This window comes from Thalassophryne amazonica, chromosome 2 (genome assembly GCF_902500255.1).
Source record: "Thalassophryne amazonica chromosome 2, fThaAma1.1, whole genome shotgun sequence".
NCBI classification, from domain to species: domain Eukaryota; kingdom Metazoa; phylum Chordata; class Actinopteri; order Batrachoidiformes; family Batrachoididae; genus Thalassophryne; species Thalassophryne amazonica.
In genome coordinates this window covers 84,631,653-84,658,989 of record NC_047104.1, presented here as the reverse complement: position 1 = coordinate 84,658,989, position 27,337 = coordinate 84,631,653, and the positions used below count along the sequence as shown (strand labels likewise).

The following is a 27,337-nucleotide window of genomic DNA, read 5'->3' as shown; positions in this document are numbered from 1 at the left end:
ACTGATGTAGAGACCCTGACACATACGTGTCACTACTGGGATGTTCTATTTTCTGGTTTACTGCAGTCCAGCATTAGGAGTCTCCAACTGGTTAAAAATGCTGCCACCAGAGTTTTGACAGGAAGCAGAAATTTTGACCACATAACACCCATTTTGGCATCTCTTCACTGGCTTCCTGTCCCAGTGAGATCAGATTTTAAGGTTCTGCTACTAGTCTAAACCTAACCCTCACCCTAAACCCTAACCCATTCCAACTTCATTGGAATTGAGGTTATACAAGGAAAAGTATTTTAAAAATAATCTGGATTCAGGGCTGCATTTGCACTCCCACCTATCACACAGTGATTTTCAAAGGAACAAAACAGAATTTACCATTGTAAAAATGTCTCAGTACTTGGTGTCTTGCCAACCAGACAAAATGAATCAAGTCCAAAAAAAATTGTTCTCTTCACAGAAATTTACATTCTACTCAGCTTCAAGCAGTAATATGGTTTGGTGTATGGATCTTTCTCAATAAACAGGTTTTGTGGTGCGTGTTGCATGCACCAGCACCGCATGCTATTGCGCTAGAGAATTTTGAAATGCTCAAAAAAATCTTTCACGCACAAATGTTGTGCTATGTGGCGTGATCTAATCTTCAACAGGACGTGCAGCTCGTCAAGTGGAGTAAACAAGAAGTGAACAGGGCGAGTGGTGATGTCAGCAGATCGCATCAGAATGCAGCTCGTCTGGAGGATTATAACAACCTTAACCCTAACCCTGTGTAAGACATTTTTTTTTAAATACTAAAAATCTGCTATCATATTTTCAATGATGTCACTAGCACTTGTTGGCTGGAAAATAAAAGTCGGATATGTGCAAATTTGGTGAAATACTTTCTGTACATTTCATTATGACTTTTTACAACCCCAATTCCAATGAAGTTGGGACGTTGTGTGAAATGTAAATAAAAACAAAATACAATAATTTGCAAACCCACTTCAACCTATACTCAATTGAATACACCACAAAGACAAGGTATATAATGTTCATCCTGATAAACTTGAAATGGATGCCTGCAACACGTTTCAAAAAAGTTGGGAAGGGGCAACAAAAGACTGGGAAAGTTGAATGTTCAAAGAACACCTAATTGGAAACCTGTGAGCGTCATGATCAGCGCGCACACGTCACGGAGGCTGCTGATCTGCGCGGATGGAAAGGAGCGAATCCACCTCTTCAGGGGGTCAAAGCTGTGATCTTTTTTGGTCTTTTTTGATCTCTTGCTTGCCTCTACTGGTGGTTGGCTCTCACTGCGGTATTGTATCACTTCCTGTTCCGGAGCACAGCGGTGTTTTTCTGTATCTGTTAGCTGTTTAATCTGCGCAGTTAGATTGATCTAGTTATCTAGATTACGATTTGTTTCCCATTGTAATCTTTACGTGCCTTAACTAAAGCACTCATTCTGCTGAATCACCTCTAAATTATTTACACATTATTCACTTTGCGTGTTTTTAGGAATCCGCTAGCTTAGCGTAGCTACTAGCTCTTAGCCGATTTAGCATGGCGGCTTCTCCTGTCTCTCCCGCACTTTTCTGCTCTGGGTGTGAAATGTTTAGTTATTCCTCGGCCTCCTTTAGCAGTAATGGTACTTGTAATAAGTGTAGCTTATTCGTAGCTTTGGAGGCCAGGCTGGGCGAATTGGAGACTCGGCTCCGCACCGTGGAAAATTCTACAGCTAGCCAGGCCCCTGTAGTCGGTGCGGACCAAGGTAGCTTAGCCGCCATTAGTTCCCCCCTGGCAGATCCCGAGCAGCCGGGAAAGCAGGCTGACTGGGTGACTGTGAGGAGGAAGCGTAGCCCTAAACAGAAGCCCCGTGTACACCGTCAACCCGTGCACATCTCTAACCGTTTTTCCCCACTCGACGACACACCCGCCGAGGATCAAACTCTGGTTATTGGCGACTCTGTTTTGAGAAATGTGAAGTTAGCGACACCAGCAACCATAGTCAATTGTCTTCCGGGGGCCAGAGCAGGCGACATTGAAGGAAATTTGAAACTGCTGGTTAAGGCTAAGCGTAAATTTGGTAAGATTGTAATTCACGTCGGCAGTAATGACACCCGGTTACGCCAATCGGAGGTCACTAAAATTAACATTAAATCGGTGTGTAACTTTGCAAAAACAATGTCGGACTCTGTAGTTTTCTCTGGGCCCCTCCCCAATCAGACCGGGAGTGACATGTTTAGCCGCATGTTCTCCTTGAATTGCTGGCTGTCTGAGTGGTGTCCAAAAAATGAGGTGGGCTTCATAGATAATTGGCAAAGCTTCTGGGGAAAACCTGGTCTTGTTAGGAGAGACGGCATCCATCCCACTTTGGATGGAGCAGCTCTCATTTCTAGAAATCTGGCTAATTTTCTTAAATCCTCCAAACCGTGACTATCCAGGGTTGGGACCAGGAAGCAGAGTTGTAGTCTTACACACCTCTCTGCAGCTTCTCTCCCCCTGCCATCCCCTCATTACCCCATCCCCGTAGAGACGGTGCCTGCTCCCAGACTACCAATAACCAGCAAAAATCTATTTAAGCATAAAAATTCAAAAAGAAAAAATAATATAGCACCTTCTACTGCACCACAGACTAAAACAGTTAAATGTGGTCTATTAAACATTAGGTCTCTCTCTTCTAAGTCCCTGTTGGTAAATGATATAATAATTGATCAACATATTGATTTATTCTGCCTAACAGAAACCTGGTTACAGCAGGATGAATATGTTAGTTTAAATGAGTCAACACCCCCGAGTCACACTAACTGTCAGAATGCTCGTAGCACGGGCCGGGGCGGTGGATTAGCAGCAATCTTCCATTCCAGCTTATTAATTAATCAAAAACCCAGACAGAGCTTTAATTCATTTGAAAGCTTGTCTCTTAGTCTTGTCCATCCAAATTGGAAGTCCCAAAAACCAGTTTTATTTGTTATTATCTATCGTCCACCTGGTCGTTACTGTGAGTTTCTCTGTGAATTTTCAGACCTTTTGTCTGACTTAGTGCTTAGCTCAGATAAGATAATTATAGTGGGCGATTTTAACATCCACACAGATGCTGAGAATGACAGCCTCAACACTGCATTTAATCTATTATTAGACTCTATTGGCTTTGCTCAAAAAGTAAATGAGTCCACCCACCACTTTAATCATATCTTAGATCTTGTTCTGACTTATGGTATGGAAATAGAAGACTTAACAGTATTCCCTGAAAACTCCCTTCTGTCTGATCATTTTTTAATAACATTTACATTTACTCTGATGGACTACCCAGCAGTAGGGAATAAGTTTCATTACACTAGAAGTCTTTCAGAAAGCGCTGTAACTAGGTTTAAGGATATGATTCCTTCTTTATGTTCTCTAATGCCATATAACAACACAGTGCAGAGTAGCTACCTAAACTCTGTAAGGGAGATAGAGTATCTCGTCAATAGTTTTACATCCTCATTGAAGACAACTTTGGATGCTGTAGCTCCTCTGAAAAAGAGAGCTTTAAATCAGAAGTGTCTGACTCCATGGTATAACTCTCAAACTCGTAGCTTAAAGCAGATAACCCGTAAGTTGGAGAGGAAATGGCGTCTCACTAATTTAGAAGATCTTCACTTAGCCTGGAAAAAGAGTCTGTTGCTCTATAAAAAAGCCCTCCGTAAAGCTAGGACATCTTTCTACTCATCACTAATTGAAGAAAATAAGAACAACCCCAGGTTTCTTTTCAGCACTGTAGCCAGGCTGACAAAGAGTCAGAGCTCTATTGAGCTGAGTATTCCATTATCTTTAACTAGTAATGAGTTCATGACTTTCTTTGCTAACAAAATTTTAACTATTAGAGAAAAAATTACTCATAACCATCCCAAAGACGTATCGTTATCTTTGGCTGCTTTCAGTGATGCCGGTATTTGGTTAGACTCTTTCTCTCCGATTGTTCTGTCTGAGTTATTTTCATTAGTTACTTCATCCAAACCATCAACATGTTTATTAGACCCCATTCCTACCAGGCTGCTCAAGGAAGCCCTACCATTATTTAATGCTTCGATCTTAAATATGATCAATCTATCTTTGTTAGTTGGCTATGTACCACAGGCTTTTAAGGTGGCAGTAATTAAACCATTACTTAAAAAGCCATCACTTGACCCAGCTATCTTAGCTAATTATAGGCCAATCTCCAACCTTCCTTTTCTCTCAAAAATTCTTGAAAGGGTAGTTGTAAAACAGCTAACTGATCATCTGCAGAGGAATGGTCTATTTGAAGAGTTTCAGTCAGGTTTTAGAATTCATCATAGTACAGAAACAGCATTAGTGAAGGTTACAAATGATCTTCTTATGGCCTCGGACAGTGGACTCATCTCTGTGCTTGTTCTGTTAGACCTCAGTGCTGCTTTTGATACTGTTGACCATAAAATTTTATTACAGAGATTAGAGCATGTCATAGGTATTAAAGGCACTGCGCTGCGGTGGTTTGAATCATATTTGTCTAATAGATTACAATTTGTTCATGTAAATGGGGAATCTTCTTCACAGACTAAAGTTAATTATGGAGTTCCACAAGGTTCTGTGCTAGGACCAATTTTATTCACTTTATATATGCTTCCCTTAGGCAGTATTATTAGACGGTATTGCTTAAATTTTCATTGTTACGCAGATGATACCCAGCTTTATCTATCCATGAAGCCAGAGGACACACACCAATTAGCTAAACTGCAGGATTGTCTTACAGACATAAAGACATGGATGACCTCTAATTTCCTGCTTTTAAACTCAGATAAAACTGAAGTTATTGTTCTTGGCCCCACAAATCTTAGAAACATGGTGTCTAACCAGATCCTTACTCTGGATGGCATTACCCTGACCTCTAGTAATACTGTGAGAAATCTTGGAGTCATTTTTGATCAGGATATGTCATTCAAAGCGCATATTAAACAAATATGTAGGACTGCTTTTTTGCATTTACGCAATATCTCTAAAATCAGAAAGGTCTTGTCTCAGAGTGATGCTGAAAAACTAATTCATGCATTTATTTCCTCTAGGCTGGACTATTGTAATTCATTATTATCAGGTTGTCCTAAAAGTTCCCTAAAAAGCCTTCAGTTAATTCAAAATGCTGCAGCTAGAGTGCTGACGGGGACTAGAAGGAGAGAGCATATCTCACCCATATTGGCCTCTCTTCATTGGCTTCCTGTTAATTCTAGAATAGAATTTAAAATTCTTCTTCTTACTTATAAGGTTTTGAATAATCAGGTCCCATCTTATCTTAGGGACCTCATAGTACCATATCACCCCAATAGAGCGCTTCGCTCTCAGACTGCAGGCTTACTTGTAGTTCCTAGGGTTTGTAAGAGTAGAATGGGAGGCAGAGCCTTCAGCTTTCAGGCTCCTCTCCTGTGGAACCAGCTCCCAATTCAGATCAGGGAGACAGACACCCTCTCTACTTTTAAGATTAGGCTTAAAACTTTCCTTTTTGCTAAAGCTTATAGTTAGGGCTGGATCAGGTGACCCTGAACCATCCCTTAGTTATGCTGCTATAGACGTAGACTGCTGGGGGGTTCCCATGATGCACTGTTTCTTTCTCTTTTTTCTCTGTATGCACCACTCTGCATTTAATCATTAGTGATTGATCTCTGCTCCCCTCCACAGCATGTCTTTTTCCTGGTTCTCTCCCTCAGCCCCAACCAGTCCCAGCAGAAGACTGCCCCTCCCTGAGCCTGGTTCTGCTGGAGGTTTCTTCCTGTTAAAAGGGAGTTTTTCCTTCCCACTGTAGCCAAGTGCTTGCTCACAGGGGGTCGTTTTGACCGTTGGGGTTTTACATCATTATTGTATGGCCTTGCCTTACAATATAAAGCGCCTTGGGGCAACTGTTTGTTGTGATTTGGCGCTATATAAAAAAAAAATTGATTGATTGATTGATGATTAGTTATAAAAGGAGCATCCCCAAAAGTCTCAGCCATTCACAAGCAAAGATGGGGTGAGGATCACCACTTTGTGAACAACTGCATGAAAAAAATAGTCCAACAGTTTAAGAACAATGTTTCTCAACGTTCAATTGCAAGGAATTTACGGATTCCATCATCTACAGTCCATAATATAATCAGAAGATTCAGAGAATCTGGAGAACTTTCTAGACGTAAGCGGCAAGGCCGAAAACCAACACTGAATGCCCGTGACCTTCAATCCCTCAGGCAGCGCTGCATTAAAAACTGACATCATTGTGTAAAGGATCTTACAGTGTGGGCTCAGGAACACTTCAGAAAACCACTGTCAGTTAACACATTTCATTCATTTCATCTACAAGTGCAAGTTAAAACTCTATCATGCAAAGCGAAAGCCATACATCAACAACATCCAGAAACGCCGCCACCTTCTCTGGGGCCAAGTTGATTTGAAATGGACAGATGCAAAGTGGAAAACTGCTGTGGTCTGATGAGTCCACATTTCAAATTGATTTTGGAAATCATGGACGTTGTGTCCTCCGGAAAAAAGAAGAAGAAGACCATCCAGATTGTTACAAGCACAAAGTTCAAAAGCCAGTATCTGTGATGGTATGGGGGTGTGTTAGTGTCCATGGCATGGTTTTGGTGTCCATTCCAGGTTTTGGGGCAACACATGCTGCCATCCAAGCAACGTTTTTTTCAGGCACGTCCCTGCTTATTTCAGCAAGACAATGCCAAACCACAATCTGCACGTGTTACAACAGCGTGGCTTCGTAGTAAAAGAGTACGGGTACTAGACTGGCCTGCCTGCAGTCCAGACCTGTCACCCATTGAAAATGTGTGGCACATTATGAAGTGTAAAATATGACAACGTAGACCCCAGACTGTTGAACAACTGAAGTCGTACATCATGCAAAAATGGGAAAGAATTCAACCTCCAAAGCTTCAACAATTAGTGTTCTCAGTTCCCAAACGCTTATTAAGTGTTGTTAGAAGAAAGGTAATGTAAGACAGCGGTAAACATACCACTGTCCCAGCTTTTTTGAAACATGTTGCAGGCATCCATTTGAAAATGAGCAAATATTTGCACAAAAACAATAATGTTTATCAGTATGAACATTAAATATTTTGTGTTTGTGGTGTATTCAATTGAATATAGGTTGAAAGGGATTTGCAAATCATTGTATACTGTTTTTATTTACATTTTTCACAATGTCCCAGCTTCATTGGAATTGGGGTTGTATAAACAAATTGCATGACGGATCTTGTGCTTTTAAGGTTCAAATAGCCTTTTTTGTTTACCCTGCATGCATACACTTTGCAAGAATCAGTTAAAACGCATTTCTTTGGTGCAATTGCAGTGTTTGGCCACCTGTCTCGGGGGCGCTCTAATTTCTTTGTAAATTTAAGATTGTGGTTTTGCGGTTTCTACTTCCTTTTTCCTGTTTGGTTTATATGCTAGTGGCAGATTCACAAGGTGTTCAAGTCACAAATTAAACATCAGTAAAAAGAATCTGAGTCTCGTGAGTGATCACTGGATGGCATAACAGGATTGTCTCAAGGCACAAATCTGGGCAAGGCTACTGAAAAATTTCTGCTGCTTTGAAGGTCCCAGTGAGCACTGTGGCTGCGATCATCCGTAAATGGAAGAAGTTTGGATATACCAGGACTTTTCCTAAAGATGCACTAAGCTTGCGGCATCATCAAGAAGACTTAATGCTGTAATAGCTGCCAACGGTGCATCAACAAAGTATTGAGTAAAATCTGTGAAAACGTATGTACATGTGATTTCTTAGGTGTTTATTTTTTAATAAATTTGCAAAAATTTAAAACAAAAACTTTTTTCATGTCATTATGGAGTGTTGTGAGTAGAATTTTGAGGGGGAAAAAAATGAATTTACTCCATTTTGGAATAAGCCTGTAACATAACATAACAAAAAAAAAAAAAAAAAAAAAATGAAGTGCTGTGAATACTTTCTGGATGCACCGTACATGTACTCGTATATGTGTAGTGACAACAGAATTAAATGTACTACATTTATGTAGTGCTTTTCCATCTGCATCAGATGCTCATTGCACTTTACAATAATTCCTCACATTCATCCCAGTGTCAGGGTGCTGCCATACAAGGCTCTCATGGCACACCAGGAGAAACTTGCCCAAGAGCCCTTAGTGATTTTCTGGTTCGGCTGGGATTTGAACCAAGGATCCTCTTGTCTCAAGCCCAATGCTTAACCACTAGACATCACCTCCCCTTGAATTAAGAATTAAGTTTATTTTAGTTCTTTTACAGTATTTACAACATCACTTGAGCCGGAGATACCTTTGGAAACAGGCACAAATCACAAAATTATAACAACTACAAAAACATTGAATAAAATGAGCACTCTTCAACCTCATCACTTGGGGAATCACCCAAACATTCACTATAAATCGTTACCAAACATCTTATAAGATTGATTCAGACCAGTAGAGTTACACTGGCTAACATATGGTCCACAGATGTAGAAAATAATTCCATGAAGATATGATGACAATTGATCAATTTTCTCCGTGATTTTTGTTGTCCCTGAGATACAGTTAAATGCCATCACATGCACCACTTCAAGTCCTGGTATTTTCTAGCACAGAATTATTTTTGCTAACCAGGATGGAGTTCATTCATCATTGGTGGAAATACAGATTCTTCAATCATGTGTTTAAATTCACCAAGACAGATTAAAAATATCAATAAAATTATTTTTGTTGTAATCAGTCAGTGATGTGACTTGCTATGAAACAAGATCCAGTGTACCACAATTTGAATTTTAAGATAAAACAATTACTCCATAAGCTTTAGCTCAGATTCAGTGAAAATTAAAGCACAAATTATAATATCCATGCCTAATAAAATTTAAATTACTCTCAAACTATCTAGTCAGTACTTGAACAGATGCTAGTCTTTGGAAATACAAATCACACAAATTAAATTTACATAAATAAATATGCCAACAGCCACTCTATGTTCAAACATAAAACAAATACATTTTTTATTTCTTTGAAATTCAACATGCTGTTCAGGCTCATAGACTGTCAAAGAGAAAGAAAAAGCTGTGATCAAAACAAAAAGGTAACTGACAAAGAAGATTTATGGCTGCATCATCCCCTGAATTTATTCACTCAATAAATCCACTTACCTGAGTTTAAATAAATCAGTGTAGCGGTAAATATAAGCTTTTGCTTCAGCAAATTAACACAAAGGTAAATATAAGGAGTCATTACCATAATAATGGAATATGATAACATTCATTAACATGTTATTCAGTGCAAATATTGTTTTAAACATGGGGAGAGCAAAAAACCTAAATATGGGAGAGTGAGATACAGGAACTGACGGACAGAGGAGCTGGATATACATATTGCTGAAGAGAAATATTTATTTTCTTAAAAATAAATACTTTTATGCTGAAATACATTCATGCACAGTTGTATATGGAGATTATTTGAATGTGCTCATGTTTGAATAAAACCAGTAACACAAAGTTAAATTTGTGTCCATGTATGTGTGTGTTTGCAAATGCTGTTTATGCATCCATACTTGTGTGTGCATGCATGTGGGTCTGCATACGTATGAATTTGTGTGTGCATGCATGTGCATATGAGTGTGTTTGTGTGTGTCTGGATATGTGCATGTACGTGTGTGTGTGTGTGTGTGTGTGTGTGTGTGTGTGTGTGTGTCTAAAATCAGCTATGAAAGTAAGCTGGTCTCTTATGTACTCTGTTATCAAGTTTTTTTTCAACTTTTCTTCCTCTGAATGTCTTTTTGATTAATTTCACTTCCACAGTGGATCACAGTGACTTTGGCTTATGAGTCTAAAAGGGTGGAGCAGAGACATTTTCAGGTCAATTGCTCAAACAGCAAAGATATTTTCTGCAAGCAAAGGGCAAAGCTTCTTGCAGGTTGCCCCTTTCCAAGGGTGGGGGGCTTGGAAAGTGCAGATGTCCATCAAGACTGATATATTTTACATTCAAATATTTTAAAATAAACTTTGAGTTAACCAGGTGAGCTACACATACTGTACATTCAGATTCACCCTGTTCATACTTCTGTTTGTACACAGCTTCAAACACACACCTCCAAGTTGCCAAGTGTAATCGCAGACATATCTGTTTTCCACTTATTGACATTGTTAGTGCTCTTGGGGATGAGGTCTTAACCAAGAACGTAAGTGGTGGTATTGAGTATGGGATAAGCACTGTCCCTTCACCTTCCTGACTTAGTGCTTTATTCATCCAAAGGATTTCAACAAAAATGCAAAAACAACAGGACAGGGTCTTTTCTCAAATCTTTTCTTCTACTCTATACAGCATTCATTGAATGACTGCAAATTCAACATTTAATTCTTTCAAAAAGTGCATTTGTATGATATGAAACTAAGTACCTTAACAACCCCAAAAACTAAAGGCTCCCCAGATCCAGAAATGGAGCTGTGTTCTTCATAACTTTTACAAGTTAAAACAACAACAACAACAATTAGGGAAACGTGCTCGTAGACCACAAACCTCCAATTCCACAAATTTTTACCTTGGACTGCAAACCGGTTTCCAGTTCCACAAATTTTTACCTTGGAAAACATTTCCAAGGTCAAAGTCCTGTTAGAAGTGGCTTTTCATGTGCTAAAGCATAAGACAAAATATAGATCAAAATGGATTTTCAATGTTAAAAAAGAATTAAATATCCGCTAAATCCACAATACAGATCAGATATGGATCAAACATAGTCTATTCATTGAGAGTGCCAGTTTGCCCCTCATCGTAACAGATGCGAGTGGTTGAGGCACTTGTGATTGAGATACAATGTAAAATACACACCAAATGGGCTTTTCAATATTAAATTCAAATATCCACAAAATCCACAATCCAGATCACATCCAGATAAAACTTTGTCAGGTGATAGTGAGTCCCAGTCTGCAACTCACATTCAAATATTAGAGTGATTGGGGCATGTCTGATTGAGATATAATGCAAATGCACACCAAATAAGCTTTTCAATATTAAATTCAAATGTCAAAATCCACATTCCACATCAGATCTGGTGTCACTGACCGAACGGTCCTCCCTAAAAATCAGTCTGCCCTGCCTTCACTGCACATGCATCATTTCAGAGCATCAGCAGCGTCATTTCTGAGAGTCTGCAGTAGGGATGCACCGATCCCAATACCAGTATCGGATATCGGCCCGATCCCGTATTCATTTACTCGTATTTGTAATCATAAAATGTCTCTAACATGCCATGACCCAATACCGCTTTACAGCAGCATGATGTCAACCACTCAATGTGGGACTTTCAGGCATCCTTTCTGAAATTTCAGGACTATAAGCTGCTACTTTTTTTTAATATGTTTTGAACACTGCAGCTTAAACAATGATGTGGCTAATTTATGGATTTTTACAGGCTTTCACATCCATCATGCTGTCCACATGATGGACAGTGGCTGAAAGCCGCTGTCCATCATGTGGAGAAAATTCACACACAGTAAATAAAAAAAGTCTTACCTGTTCATTTCAGTGGAATTGATCATCACACAATGTAGAAAAATAATCCACACAAAGCCTCCTGAGTTTGGAAAACAGTATCTGAAAATACTTTAATTCCTTGTGTGGCTGAAAAAAGTTCCTCTGTGACTTTGGCACTTTGCGCCAGAATTCAGATCACGGTTACAGCGGCGGAGGTTTTCCACCAGGTTGGTGAGTTTCAGCCCTTGGTGTCAGTGTCCAGGCCGATGGCAGACCAGCTCCATCCGCTACAAGTGCAATCCATTTGCGGAATGTCTATGGCACTCTGTTCGGAACCTCCACGTGCCTCCATGAGCTGCACTTTGGTTCAGAAGTTGAGTCACTGCGTGCCTCATTCATTAACGGCTCATTTACCACAGGAAATGGGCTTTTCTCTCTGAACGTGAGGAAATTATCCCACGATCCACAAAGAAAAAACAATATGTTAAAATTACTTCGTTTTGCCTCTGTTTGGAGTGGAGATGCCCGGCAGTGTGTGTGTGTGTGTGTGTGCGCGTGTGTGTGTGCGCATGTGCACGCCTGCTGTGCTCCTCCACTATTTACATGTTCCACCTTTGGGGAACAACATTTAAGCTTTGTATTTGTGTATGGTACAGGTACATATTTAATTAAAAGTTTTAAAAAATAGTGTGGAGAATAACTAATAAAGTCACTTTTCAAAGTAACTGTGGTAATACTGCATATCAGAGAGGGACTACACAATATTCGCACATTGCAGCATTCACAACAGCCAAGGGTCCTGATTGGCAGCTATCCAGGCAGACAGCTGGTCCACACCAAACTGTAGCACCTGGAGGAAACCCATGCAAACATGGGGAGAACATGCAAACTCCACACAGAAAGGCTCACAGTGGGCATCAAACCCACTAAGTCACTGTGCTGATGCACTTGTAACATGGATTATGCTCAGATAAGCATGTCAGAAAGGCCAAAATGACCATTGAGAAAGAATAACAAGTTTAATGAACCTGGTCAGATCCACATTGCTCTAAAAATACAACTATTTGTTCCTACAAATTTCTCACGTTATACTTGTGAGGAAAATGTACTTCATTTCATGTGCCAAACAGAAGACACTCACTGACCATATATTTTTACATGGATTGACTGTTTATTCTCCCAACATATGTGACCCTGTGCTCCTATTTATTTTCGGTATGCTTCCAGAAACACACCAAAACTCTGTGCAATGCTATTAATATCCATGACCATTTTAAAATGACCATTCTTGCAATGCCAAAGAAAGAGGTAAAAATATCTAAAGATCTGTGAGCGACCTAAGAAATGTTTACCCCTCACTCTGCCATACTAGCTCCTTGCATGTATTGTATATCGGTGGTTGGAAATGCTTGATGATGAAATACCCAAAATTTATTAACTGGTGACCCTCTATACATGCAAGTGACAAATATGTATTTAAAAATAATTATCTCATGTTGAAGACAGAATTATTTTCCTTCTTCCACATGTTTCTGTGTAGGCTCTCAGTTGTCCAGGTGGTTTCCATAGTAGAGAAGCTTGAATCTTCGACTGGACTGGGCTGCTTGACATGAGGACGTTTCGCTTCAAATCACAGAAGCTTCCTCAGCTAAAATTCTTGATCTGGTAGTCTGACTTCTGTCTTGACTCTTGTAGAGAAGAATAAACCAGAAGCCAACAAAAGCTGGAGTTTTTAACCTAACCAGACCCCTTCTACCGAGAGGCCGACTGCTATAGGCTAGTGACTAAACAATAGCTCTAATTAGCACCTATTGTGCTCTAGTTAGCACTCTCCTAATGATGGGATGGAAGCCTCCCCTGATGGCTCCCTTGACGACTCTCCTGATGATGTGAATGACTCATTACCATGAACAAAATACAGAAACTGCTTTGACCTGAGTACCCCATTGTAAACAGGGGACAAAGCGTGTCTGAGACCCGCCCCCCGGTTAAGGCTGGGTTTCAACTGTTTTACAAAGAATGCTTCCTTGACACGTCTCTCAAACCATTTCTTCTCTCTGGCTAAGATTTTAACTTCCTTGTCCTCAAACGTGTGGTTAGTGTCTTTCAGGTGGAGATAAACTGCAGACTGAGGTCCACTGGTGACCTCTCTGTGGTGCTGGTATAGCCTCTTGTTTAAAGGTTGCTTAGTCTCACCTATGTAGTGTTCATTACAGTTTTCCTGACATCTGATATAATACACTACATTGCTCTGTTTGTAACTAGGGATCCTGTCCTTAGGGTGAACTAATTTCTGTCTCAAGGTGTTAACCGGTTTAAAGTAAACTGGGATTTTGTGCTGTCTGAAGATCCTCTGTAGTTTTTCCCCTACTCCTGCTAAATAAGGGAGAGACACTCTTCTTCTTGTCTCTGTCTCCTGTCTATCTGGTCTCTTTGTTTTCTGGGACTTATGCACTTTGTCCAGGGACCAACGTGGGTACCCACATACTGTGAGGGCTTTCCGTACAAGTTGTTGTTCTTTAGCCCTTCCCTCTGCAGTTATGGGCACCTGTAGGGCTCTGTGTTGAAGAGTCCTGATCACCCCGAGCTTGTGTTCAAGGGGGTGGTTTGAGCCAAAGAGCAGATATTGTCAGTGTGAGTGGGTTTTCTGTAAACCTCTGTCTGGAGCTGCCTGTTCTCTCCAATCGTAACATCACAGTCCAAGAAGGCTAAATGGTTGTTTCTGGCATCCTCAAGTGTGAACTTGATATTGGTATCCACCGAATTGATGTGTTCTGTAAAGTCCTCAGCCTCCTGCTGCTTCATTTTAACCGATGACACATGGGTTAAAATGGAAGAAATGGTTTGAGAGAGGTGTCAAGGAAGCATTCTTTGTAAAACAGTTGAAACCCAGCCTTAACCGGGGGGCGGGTCTCAGACACACTTTGTCCCCTGTTTACAATGGGGTACTCAGGTCAAAGCAGTTTCAGTCTTTTGTTCATGGTAATGAGTCATTCACATCATCAGGAGAGTCGTCAAGGGAGCCATCAGGGGAGGCTTCCATCCCATCATTAGGAGAGTGCTAACTAGAGCACAATAGGTGCTAATTAGAGCTATTGTTTAGTCACTAGCCTATAGCAGTCGGCCTCTCGGTAGGAGGGGTCTGGTTAGGTTAAAAACTCCAGCTTTTGTTGGCTTCTGGTTTATTCTTCTCTACAAGAGTCAAGACAGAAGTCAGACTACCAGAGCAAGAATTTTAGCTGAGGAAGCTTCTGTGATTTGAAGCGAAATGTCCTCATGTCAAGCAACCCAGTCCAGTTGAAGATTCAAGCTTCTCTACTTCTTCCACATCTTCACATGGTGTGCAAGCTTTGTGTGGCGTGTCACTGAAATCCATGAAGTCATTTCAGAGCAGTGTCTCTTGGAAAGTCAGTATCATACAGTGTGATGATGATAAATTAAAGACAAAAGTCTAATTATCTTTTCTTGAAAACATCAGACACAAATTATTTCCCTTCACGCTCAGCTTCAGGTGGTGTGCCATTATTGTGTGAAGTGTCACTGAAATTCTGTGTCACCAAGTTCAACATCAAGCTTCTCCAACGTCTTTTTCTGTGTGCATCAGGATGAATGTTGGCATTTAAGGTCACCTTACTGATGCACACATGGAGTCAAGCAGTTTATAGGGCTGGTCTGCCTTTTGGCAACACAGGTAATTAGCTACAGTTGAAGATCTAGCACTGGAACTTGAGCATAAACACTATCACTTGCAGCAACAGCTGAAGCTCCTTTATTACTGCATCTGGCAATGAAATTTGAATTGACAATGTCCAGATATATGTCCTTTGAGGAAAATATATCTGAAATGCTGTCAAATCCAACATCTGTGGCTTCAGTGTCGTCATTGTCATGAGCTCAGGTAAATATTCAACACTACAATTTATATGAGATGATTCTTCATCATCAGATTTAGAACATCCTAAAAAAATCTGCATTGTACAATCAATCAATTTCAATCAATTTTATTTATATAGCGCCAAATCACAACAAACAGTTGCCCCAAGGTGCTTCATATTGTAAGGCAAGGCCATACAATAATTATGTAAAAACCCCAACGGTCAAAACGACCCCCTGTGAGCAAGCACTTGGCGACAGTGGGAAGGAAATGAGACCCATCTCTAGATATTCATTGAAACAATGGTGTGAGATTGGGTTGAAAATTGGAACAATACTGAAAGGTAAATAAAACACACACACACAATCACACATCCTCTCACATACCCCCCCCCCCCCCCCCCCCCCCCACACACACACACACACACTCAAACTTTCTCACTGAAAGTAACAAAATCATCACTGCAACTGTCTGAATTTTCATCTCAGGCCCTCACAGCACTTGACATTCTTTCACTGATGACAAAGGCAGGAAATCTTCTGTCATCTTTACACATGACAGAATCACTTCATGTGACATTCATTCAACCTCAGGTGAGTCAGAATCATAAAGCTCCTATGGTTCATCTCAAGGAACCATCACCTTATCATGGTTGAGAGGTTTGTATGCCCCTATGAACCTGAGAGCTGTGCTGTCTGGAGCCTTCGTCCTATTGGTAGAGTGTCCAATGGCAAATTAGTCTCAGGCAAGGGGGTAGACTAAGAATGGGACACCATAAAAAATGAGGAAGAGCAAATGTGACCCAGTCCAGAGGAAGCCTGTGGGCCAGGCCTGGATAGAGGGCCCATCCGTGAGCACCTGGTGGCTGGGCTTGCCACGGTGCCTGGTCGGGCACAGCCCAAAAAGACAATGTGGACTTTCCATCTCCACCTTGTGGGCTTACCACCCACAGGGGGAGCCGCTGGGGTCAGATGCGCTGTTACATGTGTGGCAGTGACCATCGAAGGCCTCAATGGACCAGACAAAAGTGGCAGAAGCTAGCTCTGGGGATGTGGAACATCACCTCGCTGTGGGAGAAGGAGCCGTAGCTTGTGCGGGAGGTGGAGCACCACCAGTTAGATCTGGTGACCTCGCCTTCAAGCTCAGCCTCGGCTCCAGAACCACTGTATTTGATAGGGGTTGAACCTTAGTCTTCTCTGGAGTTGCCCAGGGTGTGAGGTACCGGGGTGCGTGTGGAGTCCCCAGCTGAGTGCCACTATGTTGGAGCTTACCCTGGTAGATGAAAGGGTTGCCTTCCTGTGCCTTCGTGTGGCACAATTTTCAATTTTTTTCCAATTTATTTTCATTTATATAGCGCCAAATCACAACAGAGTTGCCTCAAAGCGCTTCACACAGGTAAGGTCTAACCTTACCAACCCCCAGAGCAACAGTGGTGAGGAAAAACTCCCTCTGAGGAATATATATATATATATATATATATATCGGCACAATAATCCATCTCCTCACATCAAATCCAGGTTGATTCCCACTAGAAATTATGGTCACTTATGGCAGTGCACAGTTTCTACAATCAAAGCAAAAAAGCCAAAAATGTCCAGTATTGTCAGGAGTGTCTTGGTGTCTTCAGTCATGAGTTTCCTTCTTGCACGGTTAATCCAGACACATTCACCAGAATGTAATTTCCCTCATTCGATAACTGTTCACTCATTAATTGGGTTGAAGTGGGACATCCAGAATGACTGAATTTGCTAAATATAAGAATACAATTAGTCATTCAGGCTCACCTCTTCCCTGTCAACATGGCTTGTGGATAAGTTTACTTACTTGAGAACTGTATTGAAAATCCTTGTTTGCTGATGAAGTAATCTGAATCAAACTGTAGTGTGAGTATGTTGAAGGTTGAGTGGATGTCTTCAGGTAAGGCTGGACCAGACCATTCCTTCAAAAGGATCCCCCCATCTGATGGCCCAGATGGACCATCCCAGACCCTCAGGATATCATGGTCAACCTCAGTGTCAAAGACAATGAAATGGAGGCTGAAAACAGACAAAACAAACAAGGACAAAACAGCACAATATATATTAACGATTTCTAAATAATTTCTTTTAAGATAAAGCTAACATCAAAAACAAAGAAAGAGGGCTGAAAAGAGGCTACTACAGACAATCACATATGCACAAGTATCAGCGGTCACTCCAGAGTGTTGGGAAACATGACGGTGGCATAATGACTAATGTGGTACCCCTGCACCACAGCAGCAGCTTTGACAGCCAACATTTATCTATAATTAGTGCATATATTATTGCTTGTCTTTTGTTTGTCACCATAATAAAGTGAAGGTTGCTGACACATGGGGCTCATTTTCTATGCTGTAATGCTAATAGAATTTTTCATTTGTAGTAAATAAGGTAACATAGGCAGGGGTGTTTTTGGTGCAGAAGGTTCCTGGTTTAAGCCCCAACCCTGACACATTTCTCCATGTAATGTGGAGTTGCGTCAAGAAGGGCATCTGGTGTAAAACTCATGCCAACTCAATATGCAGATCCATTTTGGATCTGCTGTGGTGACCATAAGTGAAAACAAGGGTGCAGCCGAAGGGACTAACTAGTAAATAAGATCACAATTTTTTGGTTAGAAACAAAGACATTTGGGCAGATTATTATCATATTTGTAAACATGGTAACTTTAACTTGTCCAAAACACGAGCATTTGTGGAGATATTTCAGAATTTTTTTTCCAGGAATAAGCCAGGGGCGACGCCATAAGGCATTACAGTCCCCCTTAGATTAGCCATAGTACCCCAGAAAATGATGGCTCATTTATTATTTTCATTTAATTTCATCCAATGTTTTTAAGTCATGTCCACACTGAGACTGAACTTTCCCTATATGATCTTTTTGTCATTTTAAAATGTAATAAACTCTCTGTCCTCACAGATCCAGTGCAACCAACTGAAAATGCTGCAGTGAATATGTCAGTCTTACATGTGGCGCTGTAATGCATCCAGAGAAAATAGAGAAGAAGACATGGAGCAAGGTGTCTTGTTAGCAATTTTCAATCTGATGTGAGCATCAGGTGATTCTGTGGGACTGGGCCCCTCCCCCGTCCCAAAGCACTCACAGGAGACCATGAGTTACTCCATTTCACTGGCTGAGAGCTCTTTGCACTGACTGCTTCTGATTGGCTCACACAAATGCAAGGCAGGTTGATTCCCACCTCTGTCTTTGCCACTGTGCGTGTTTATTTTTCAAAGTGTTTTTAACTGACAAGCAAAATTAAAGCAGAACAGAAAAATAATAAATAAATGTCCCACCTACCTGTGTGTCACGTTAGTTCCAGGCAGATTTTTTCTTTGTCAAAAATAATCACAAAAATGGCAAAAATAAATACCAGACTTAAGAAAACTAAAGTAAAAAAAAAAAAACAACAACAAAAAAGCTCAAGTAACTCCACTAGAGTGTCTCTTTTAGGTCACGTTTGTACATTTGTCAGTTCTAAGCCCAAGAATCATGACCCTTTATGCAAATTAGATGACATCATTTAGCAACATCTACCGATTTTTAGGACAACCAGACGCAACTTTCCTTATGGCCCCTTTGCACATAACATGACTGAAGAATGTAGCCCATGGCCTCGATTCGCCCTAATGAAATAAATACATTAATGCTGTCTCAACAAAAACCTGAGCTTTGAACTGCAGACAAAGACGGTGTTTCCACTCTCAGTGGGGAAATTCCTAAATCATCTGGTGATCTAGATATAAGATGGAGACATCCCCCCATGGGCCGACACTGTGCTTCACAGCAAAACAGAACTGTAACTCAAAGTTTCTCAAAGGGAGCCCTTGCCTTTTTAATGGTTAAATTTCGGTCACTATGAATTACATGACATTATAATGGCTTCACGTCAGAATCTGAGCTTCTCCAGGCCAGGAGAACCCAAATTTTATGACTTCACGCCAAGGCCAAAACCTCTCCACACTGCCAGAGGACCTTCCCCATGATAACACATAAACTTAGGTCTAAGTAAAGGAAAGGACCTTTGCTTAAAATAAAAAAATGCATCAGTATTATCTTATTCATACATAAAACTTCTAATGTTATTTGTATTGATTAATCAAACAAAATGCTTTGCATATAATCATTCCATCTTATTGACATGTCTCCTTGTAACTGATGTGTTTAAGTGTGATCTTTCTGCATTATCAATATGTTGATGGTGAAGTATTCTGTTCATCCAAAGGATGTGTTTAAGTGACGATTGATAATGTGTATCCATTCGAGTGTCTTAGAACAATAGTATACCAAAATAGTTAATGTGTCTAAATAACTGAATCATTTCTGTCTGCCTCTCTGACACGTGAAGTTTTCTGTGAGATTACACACCCTAAATGGGTAGAGTTTGGTGACATAAGTCCCGCTTTTGAAGTTAGAAGAGAGTTCTGCTCCTCCTCTTGCCTATCTCTCTCTTGCTGCTCTTGCAACTCTTCTGCTCGCTCCCTCTCTTCCTTTGTTAAATGCTTAATCTTATTTTTTAGGTCAACAAGGCCCCATGCTAAGCTAACCTAAAGCTACCACGTGGCATTCATTCTTTGTTTTATTCTTGTCTCAATTTTTGAGAATTTTAACCTGATGCTTTAAGGTGCATCAAGTCTTTCAAAGTTTTAAGAGAACTTCTGATCTGAACTTTTCAAACTAATAGTGAATTGACAGAAAAGTGACTTTCCTTTTTTCTGTAATTTTCAATGCTTTTAAAGTTTTAAACTTTTTTTCTAAATTCACAAAGACTTTTAATCTGGCACCAACAAACTTTTTAAAAGCTACCAGAAACCATTTTCAACAAACGGCTTACAACTCTGGGGTCCAGCAAGCTGGACGACCTGACTGCAAGCAGCCTCCTGTCGGTAAAGCCAGCCGACACAAGCCTTTGGGATCACCCGGGGAGACCACTGAGTTAACCCCTGACCCAAGTGAGCATGCTGCACAGGGCCTACATCAACGACGGATGGACGGGCCATCTGAACCATCTCCTCATGGACCAGCTAAGTGACCCAGTTAAAGGTTCCAGAAAAAGGGTTTATTGTCAATGGATACAAAGTTTCTTCTTATTCTTATTCTTTTTAAAAACATATTCATATGGTTTGTTTAACAGTTTTCTTAAAATAAATTGGCTTCAAATTTCATCACTAAATCTAATCAATTTATTTACTTAAAGTCTTTAAGCTTCATCTCTCTTTCTTTCACACGTTTCATGAGTTAAGCAAATTGTGTCCATAAATGAACTTATTTAATCACTGTCCACAAAAATGCCAGTAAACTGTTCATTTCTGTATAATTGTAAATAAAATTGTAAAATAACCTGGAGTCCAGGTTCCCACCACAAACATCCAACACCACTTGTGGGGCACTTAGAAGTGTGGGAGGGGGGCATAGCACAAAACTAGAGTGGGCAGACCACTGTCGAGCTGGCTGTATGAATGGCCACACATTTTCTAAGTGCCCCGCGAGTGTGCTGTTCCTCCCCCGTGCACCACAAATGGCGTGAGAGGTGTGTAGTGTGTGTCCCCCCTCCCCGAGCAAGACATATGGTATGCAAATGTCTTCCCACACCACACAAATGAAATGGCATGTGAGTGTGCCGTCCTCCCCCCCAGCAACTCAAATTGTGTGCCAGTATTTCATGTGTCTCCCACTCCCCAAGCCACAATCCATCATTGTGGAGGTGTGGCTGAGGTGGAAAATGCTCCAACGTCATCCAGAGTGCAGTGTGCACATCTGGGTGGCCTGTCATGTCCGTGATGAATGTCATGTAACATTTTCCCTCCCATTACACAATATGGGACATTATGATCATTATAGCTGTAGTACCAGACCTGCAGGTGCTCGCAACTGCATGCCCACATGGGTCAATGCATGTAACAGGTTCGCACACACAGCTGACCAGCATGTCAGAGCTGTAGACTGCCCGTCATGACATATTCAGCATGTCGGGACTACAGAGTTAAAAAAAAAAAATGCTTGGTCCGCGGCCAGCGCAGCAATCTAGGGGCCAGCCACATCACACGTAATCGCAATGTAGGGCTTTGAGTGACAGCCAGCCATGAGCCCAGGCTCACCGACGCTGTCAGATGATAACACGCACATTATCAGGCGAGAGTGTGAGTGACAGTGAGGTGTTCGATTAAAAGAAACAGTGGTAAAATGAAAAAAATACAAACAAAGAGGAGCCTGAGTTCATTCATGTGTGATGGCTTTGCTTCATTCTGCAGATACGGGGGTGTGTCCAGCTCAGACTCACTCTCTCAGCTGACACTGAGAGGGTGAACACAACATGTTAAATTAAAACAAAGAGCAATAAATAACACTAATATGACAATGATCAGCATTTCAGGAGAGTCCGGCCACACGTGCCTTGCTCTGTGTTGTTGAGAGGTGATTTTCATGGCATATATGTGTTCTCCAGCTGTGATTTGCACCAGAGAGGTAGGCGTGTGGATGATGAGCCACTGCTGCTCAGCGCTTTGTCATCGCTACTCACAGGTGGAGAACACATATCGTATTGATGCAGAATATGACTTCACAAGACGACACTTTGAGGTGCGTGCATCGGCGGACTCTCCTCACATGGTAGTAAGTAAATCCACATATCACCTTTGTAATGTGGTCACCAGCGCATCAGTGGGCGCTGGACAGAGGGACATGTGGAGCTAGCTCACGTGTTCATGATATGAGTGCATCAGGTCATTCATGTAAAACATAAAAGTCATCCATGTCAGTTCATTGCTTCCTTGCTTACATCCAGGAGGAGGATAATTATTGTATTATCCACTGTTTATAACAGGAATTAAATATTACAAATTGCAATGAGAACAGAATCATGACCAGTTACATGACTGTCTTACATTTAAACAACACATTCATTGATCTTATGATGTTCTGTTCACTGTCATTATTTTGTGCTGACACATTTTCGTTGATTTAGGCACATATGTCCAGCATGTAATTGCTGCTGTTGCTGTGTGAGAGTGATGTACGTCCCTCGCACTGTTTTCATGCACGAGCACACGAGCATACACAAAAACCGTCGCCACCGGATCGTTCATGCCTGTCAGACAATGTGTCCCTCATGACAGCAGATGGAATTTGGCTTGCCATTCAGTTTGATTCACCCTTTTTCAGCTGCTTTCTGCTTCTTTCGCCCAACTTTGTGTTATGTGTTAAGGGCCCTTACTGAGGAGTTGGCAATGTAGCAACAGAAGCTACAACTTTAGAAAGCAGCACACAGAGTAAATCAAGTCTTTGAATCTGAGTTGAAAACTGTTTCTCCCACATGATGCCCTTGGTTTGGAAGATGACGTGTGGAAATGCATTAATTCCTTATCATGGAAATTACTTGTGAATAAATTAAGTGTTTTTAAGAAATCCCTCAGTGTTTGCTGTGGTGTTTTTCTCAGCCTGAGCTGGAGGACACACGCACTTTGTCCACCACCAACAAGGAAGAAAAAAATAACTTATGATAACCTACACTGTAACAGTAACACTGTAAACAACACCAGCAACATGATGTCATTCATTATGAGTTGCTGATGTTACAGAGGTAGGGCTATGGCCTCGTCCTTTCAGAAGAGTACTCCACAGTAAGACGCAAATCTGATGTTTTCAGATTTATGTGATTAGATAGATATTTCACTCATAAAAGAAATAAACATTCATAAACAGACATGATCATTTTACACAAAAAAGTGGGAATCATATGTGACCTTGACCTAATTTTTCAGACATGTGAACGTGACCTTCAACATCAGTTTGACGATGTCATGATGACATTCTCGGGCTGAGTGCCGAAATTTTCAAGTTGTTGAAATGGATCATTTTGCTGCCCAAATGTCTATGACTGGAACTGGAACGAGGTGACCCAGTACTCCTGACAGTTAACATCACAGACAGCACAGGCCCTGGACAGTGACCCAAATCATGGTGGTTTACTCTCAACCACAACAACAAGCGCATTATGCTGTTTTGAAGACATCAATAGTTAGTGAAAGATTTTCTCTCTGCATGCAGTTGGCAGTTTCTCCCTGAGGCTATAGGCTACATGTGCAGATCTGTGTATATTTGTGTTTTGTTCATTCTGCAGGTCATCAGTGACTGTCGCAAATGAGAACGTGGCTATGTGTGTGCACCTCCATGTATCTGGCAGAGGTATAGCAGAGAATCGTCATGACACACAAGCCCCTATTTCATAACACCTTCATAAAAATGTCAAGCTCCCCATAGCACCTGCAGAAAAAATCTCTGGAGCCACAGCTGGAATAAGCTATCTTCCTCCTGATGGAAGCAAGCTGTGCAGAAATAAAAAGGTAACTTCACTTGTCTACAATGAAGACAGTTGTGCAGATACTTGCATTTTTTAAATAAGCTTGTTTAAGCTTTAAACTTGTTTAAGCTTCAATAAGCATGTAAAGTCTAACCTGACGCGAGTGAAATTAGAACTTACTAAATGCAGTCTGCATTTTGAAAATATCATTCCACAGAAATAGCTCTCACTAAAGTGGTACATGATCTTCTGCTTGCAATGGATTCGAACACCACTATGGGTTCTGGTGCTGTTAGATCTTAGTGCTGCATTTGATATGGTGGATCATTATATTTCTACTTGTTAGGCTGGATAACTGCTGGTATTCTCATCCACATAAAATCCTTAGAAGATTGTCTTGCATCAGTGGAGAAGCTCGATGTCTAGCAACTTCCTACTTTTAAACTCTGATAAGACTGAAATTATGGTTCTTGGTCCAGTGAGACATTGGCATCAATTTGATCAGCTAACGCTTAGCCTAGGCTCGTGTGTCATACTTTCAAGTCCAGACTTAAGACACATTTATTTTCCCTTTTGTATGGCTAGCATACTGGCATAGTATGGTACTATGCTTCCTACCCTTTTAAATTCATTTTATGAGAAAACGGAGTGGGTCGCACTAAAGTCTGAGTCTTTTAGTGTACCTTAGGCTAGGGGCCGGTGATCACCTTCTTCTATTTTTCTTGTTGCTTAATGCTGACAAATTATACCTTCTTTGTAATCTTATCTTTCTGCTGCTTGATTCTGTATTTTTTTCTCTCTCTTTCTGTTTGAGGGGTGGCTCCATCCAGAAGTGGGAGTGGGTGTGTTCTTCTGCAAGCCTCCCGTCCAGTGCACCAGCATGGACTCCCAAAATTTTCTGTATATTTGTATCGTTGAGTGTGTCAGTAGCATGGTCCAAGCAGAGGGTCACCCCTCTGAGTCTGGTCCACTTGAGGTTTCTTCCTCAAATCATCAGAGGGAGTTTCTCCTTACCACTGTTGCCTGTGTGCTTGCTCTAATGGTTGGTAAGGTTAGACCTTGTGTGAAGCGGCTTGAGGCAGCTTTGTTGTGATTTGGTGCTATATAAATTAAATAAATTGAATTGAATTGAATCCCTTCAACTGAGTTATGAAATGAACTCTAAACCATCATAACTTTACATGCAACTGTTCCATAGTTACCTGATAGTCTTGCCTGTGTCAGCCTCTATGGTCCAGGTACAGTGGAGGTTGTTATCATATGGAGCAGGATATCCAGGAGACAGAATACGTCCAGACACTGCTCCAGAAATGTGACCTCCACACTCCGCTGAAAGGACAGAAGCAAATTTAAAAAAAAGAAAAAGACAGATTAGAATATAACAAGTGCATATTTTAATGATATTGCTTTAGTTGTAGTTGCGATTTATTTCTGGTATTGTTGTGGTGATATTTTACTTTCAGACCCATTATTGTCCCAGTAATACAATGAAGTGTCTAGTTTTGTTGAGTATAATATGGCTATGATATAGAAACCTTGGGGAGGTGATGGTTCTAGTGGTAAAGCAGTGGGCTTGAGACAAGAGGATCCTTGGTTCAAACCCCAGCGTGGATGGACAATCACTAAGGAGGCTTGGGCAAGGTCTTTAAACTACCAGATGCTCCCAGTGTGTAGTGAGCGCCTTTCACGGAAGCACCCTGACATCGGTATGTGAGTGTGTCTGTGTGAACTGGTGAATGTGAGGCATCACTGTAAAGCGATTTGAGCTTCTGATATAGGTAGATGGAAAAGTGATATAGAAATGCAGTCCATTTACTCTTTACTTAGTGTATTGCTGGGATGATAATGTGTTGTGTGTGTGTGTGTGTGTGTGTGTGTGTGTGTGTGTGTGTGTGTGTGTGTGTGTGTGTGTGTGTGTGTGTGTGTGTGTGTGTGGCAATGATTTGTACCCCCTAGAGTCATTAATTCCACTAATTCACTGAAATGCATGAAAAATACACAATCATACACATATCAACAGCAGTAGTAAATGCATTAAATTTGAAGGCAAGCAAATAAAGAAAATTAAACCAATTTGCTTGAACTGCCAGTGACATTCAAGATGCTTCCAAACTTGACAAAGTTTGATTTAATTTTTGAGCAAACCAGGACACTGCCGACTTGTTCTTGCTGACTCATTTTGTGTTTTTCAGTGAAATTTAATTCTAGGTATCACACTGCCTGTTTTTTTTTTTTTTTTTTTTGCAGTCGTTCTATTTTATTTTAGACTGCTACTCAATTTTGGTTTAATTTACTCTGAGGTGTAAAGGTTGAGCTAAATGTTAACAAGTTAACAAAGGTATGAATTATTAAATGAAGCATGAATTATTCAAGAGTCAGCTATGCAGTTTTGAACTCATTTTGAACTTCAGCTTCAATGTGCACCAAAAAAAGAAAAAAAAAACCTTGATGGGTGTTTGGCCTGAAGGTTTTTCCAACACTGTAGTGTTCCAACATAAAACAATACACAAATACATATTTGTTTGAAAGCAAGAGGAGAGAAAGCAGGGGGAAAAGTATGAGCATGTTTCATGGAAGATAGAACTTGAAGTTAACCCACTGAACTGATCTATGCTGATTAAAGAACATTTTGGTCAAGAGTGGGCTTCAGGAGCAAATCCAAGCCTTTGTATTTATAGGAGTTAAATCACAGTAAGTCCTGTGCAGGCTTCGAGCCCTATTGATATGACTGCTTATCCTTAGATGCTGCAGCCTGAAGTGGAAGACTGCAACTTCATGATGTGCCAATTAAAGGCAACTCAAAAAAGTTTCAAACTGTCCCCAATTTGTCAGTTTTTGGGGTTCAGTTTTTCACTCGGGGCAAAAGTGGCTATCATTGTTCCAATATTGAGTTACATTGCTAACACGGTCATGGGCTAACCAGCCCATGACCGTGTTAGTTAATGGGACAAGCTAAAACACTCAAAAGCAAATCACATCTTGTCACCACTGACTCAATGAAAATGCCATTACAAGTGTCTCATCGTCTGGAAAGTAGGGATGGACGAGTACACCAGTTTCTGTATCTGTTAAACCATCTAAATGATCTATATCTGTACTTGGATCAATCAACTTCTAATAACTCCTTCATGCATGAGGATTGGCCCTGTATGCACCTGCCCACATCTAGTGACAAAGGGACACGCTGGCCTGGGTAGGCGGTCGCACGGCACGAGGGCCCATATATGACTGCTTGCAGTCCTAGTTATTATTATTATTATTAATTTTATGATCAAACTTTGATTTTTTTTCAATTCTTTCTTTATTTTTACTACCTAATGTTCTTGGCATTTTGATTAAGGTGTTTGTGCGTGTGTGTCTGTGTGCATGTGTGTGTGACTGAGTGAGAGGGAGACAGAGAGGTTGTTCTAAAAACTGTTTATTTTTAATGATCTGTGTGAACTTGATGATTCATGCAAACACCCAGTGATGGCAAACAGGGAAATAATATGTCAGCCTTGTTCACTGTATTCTTCTCAAAAGCACCGCGTTCAGTAGGAGCAAAGTTTTCCAACTGACTTCATATCACCAGCCAGCAAACAAACGGTAAAAAAAAAAAAAAAAACGACCAGTGTGGAGTCAGTGAGCGACACAACATGAGCCGCTTTCAGCTCTATCTTCTCAAATACACTGCGTACGTTATGAAACACGTTCACCAAGTAATGTTAAAAAT

The 27,337-nt window shown here is 40.8% G+C and overlaps 1 protein-coding gene across 1 annotated transcript in view; it reads right to left on the bottom strand.

Moving 5' to 3' along the window:
• Positions 1–27,337, bottom strand: part of LOC117503844 (CUB and sushi domain-containing protein 1-like) — a 2,069,078-nt gene that overhangs the window by 541,377 nt on the left and 1,500,364 nt on the right. Inside the window, exons 27-28 of the mRNA XM_034163109.1 lie at positions 24,828–24,954; positions 17,134–17,345 (exon numbers count right to left, since the gene is read on the bottom strand). Of these exons, the coding sequence (XP_034019000.1) occupies positions 17,134–17,345; positions 24,828–24,954 (339 nt within the window). The remainder of the gene's footprint in view (positions 1–17,133; positions 17,346–24,827; positions 24,955–27,337) is intronic.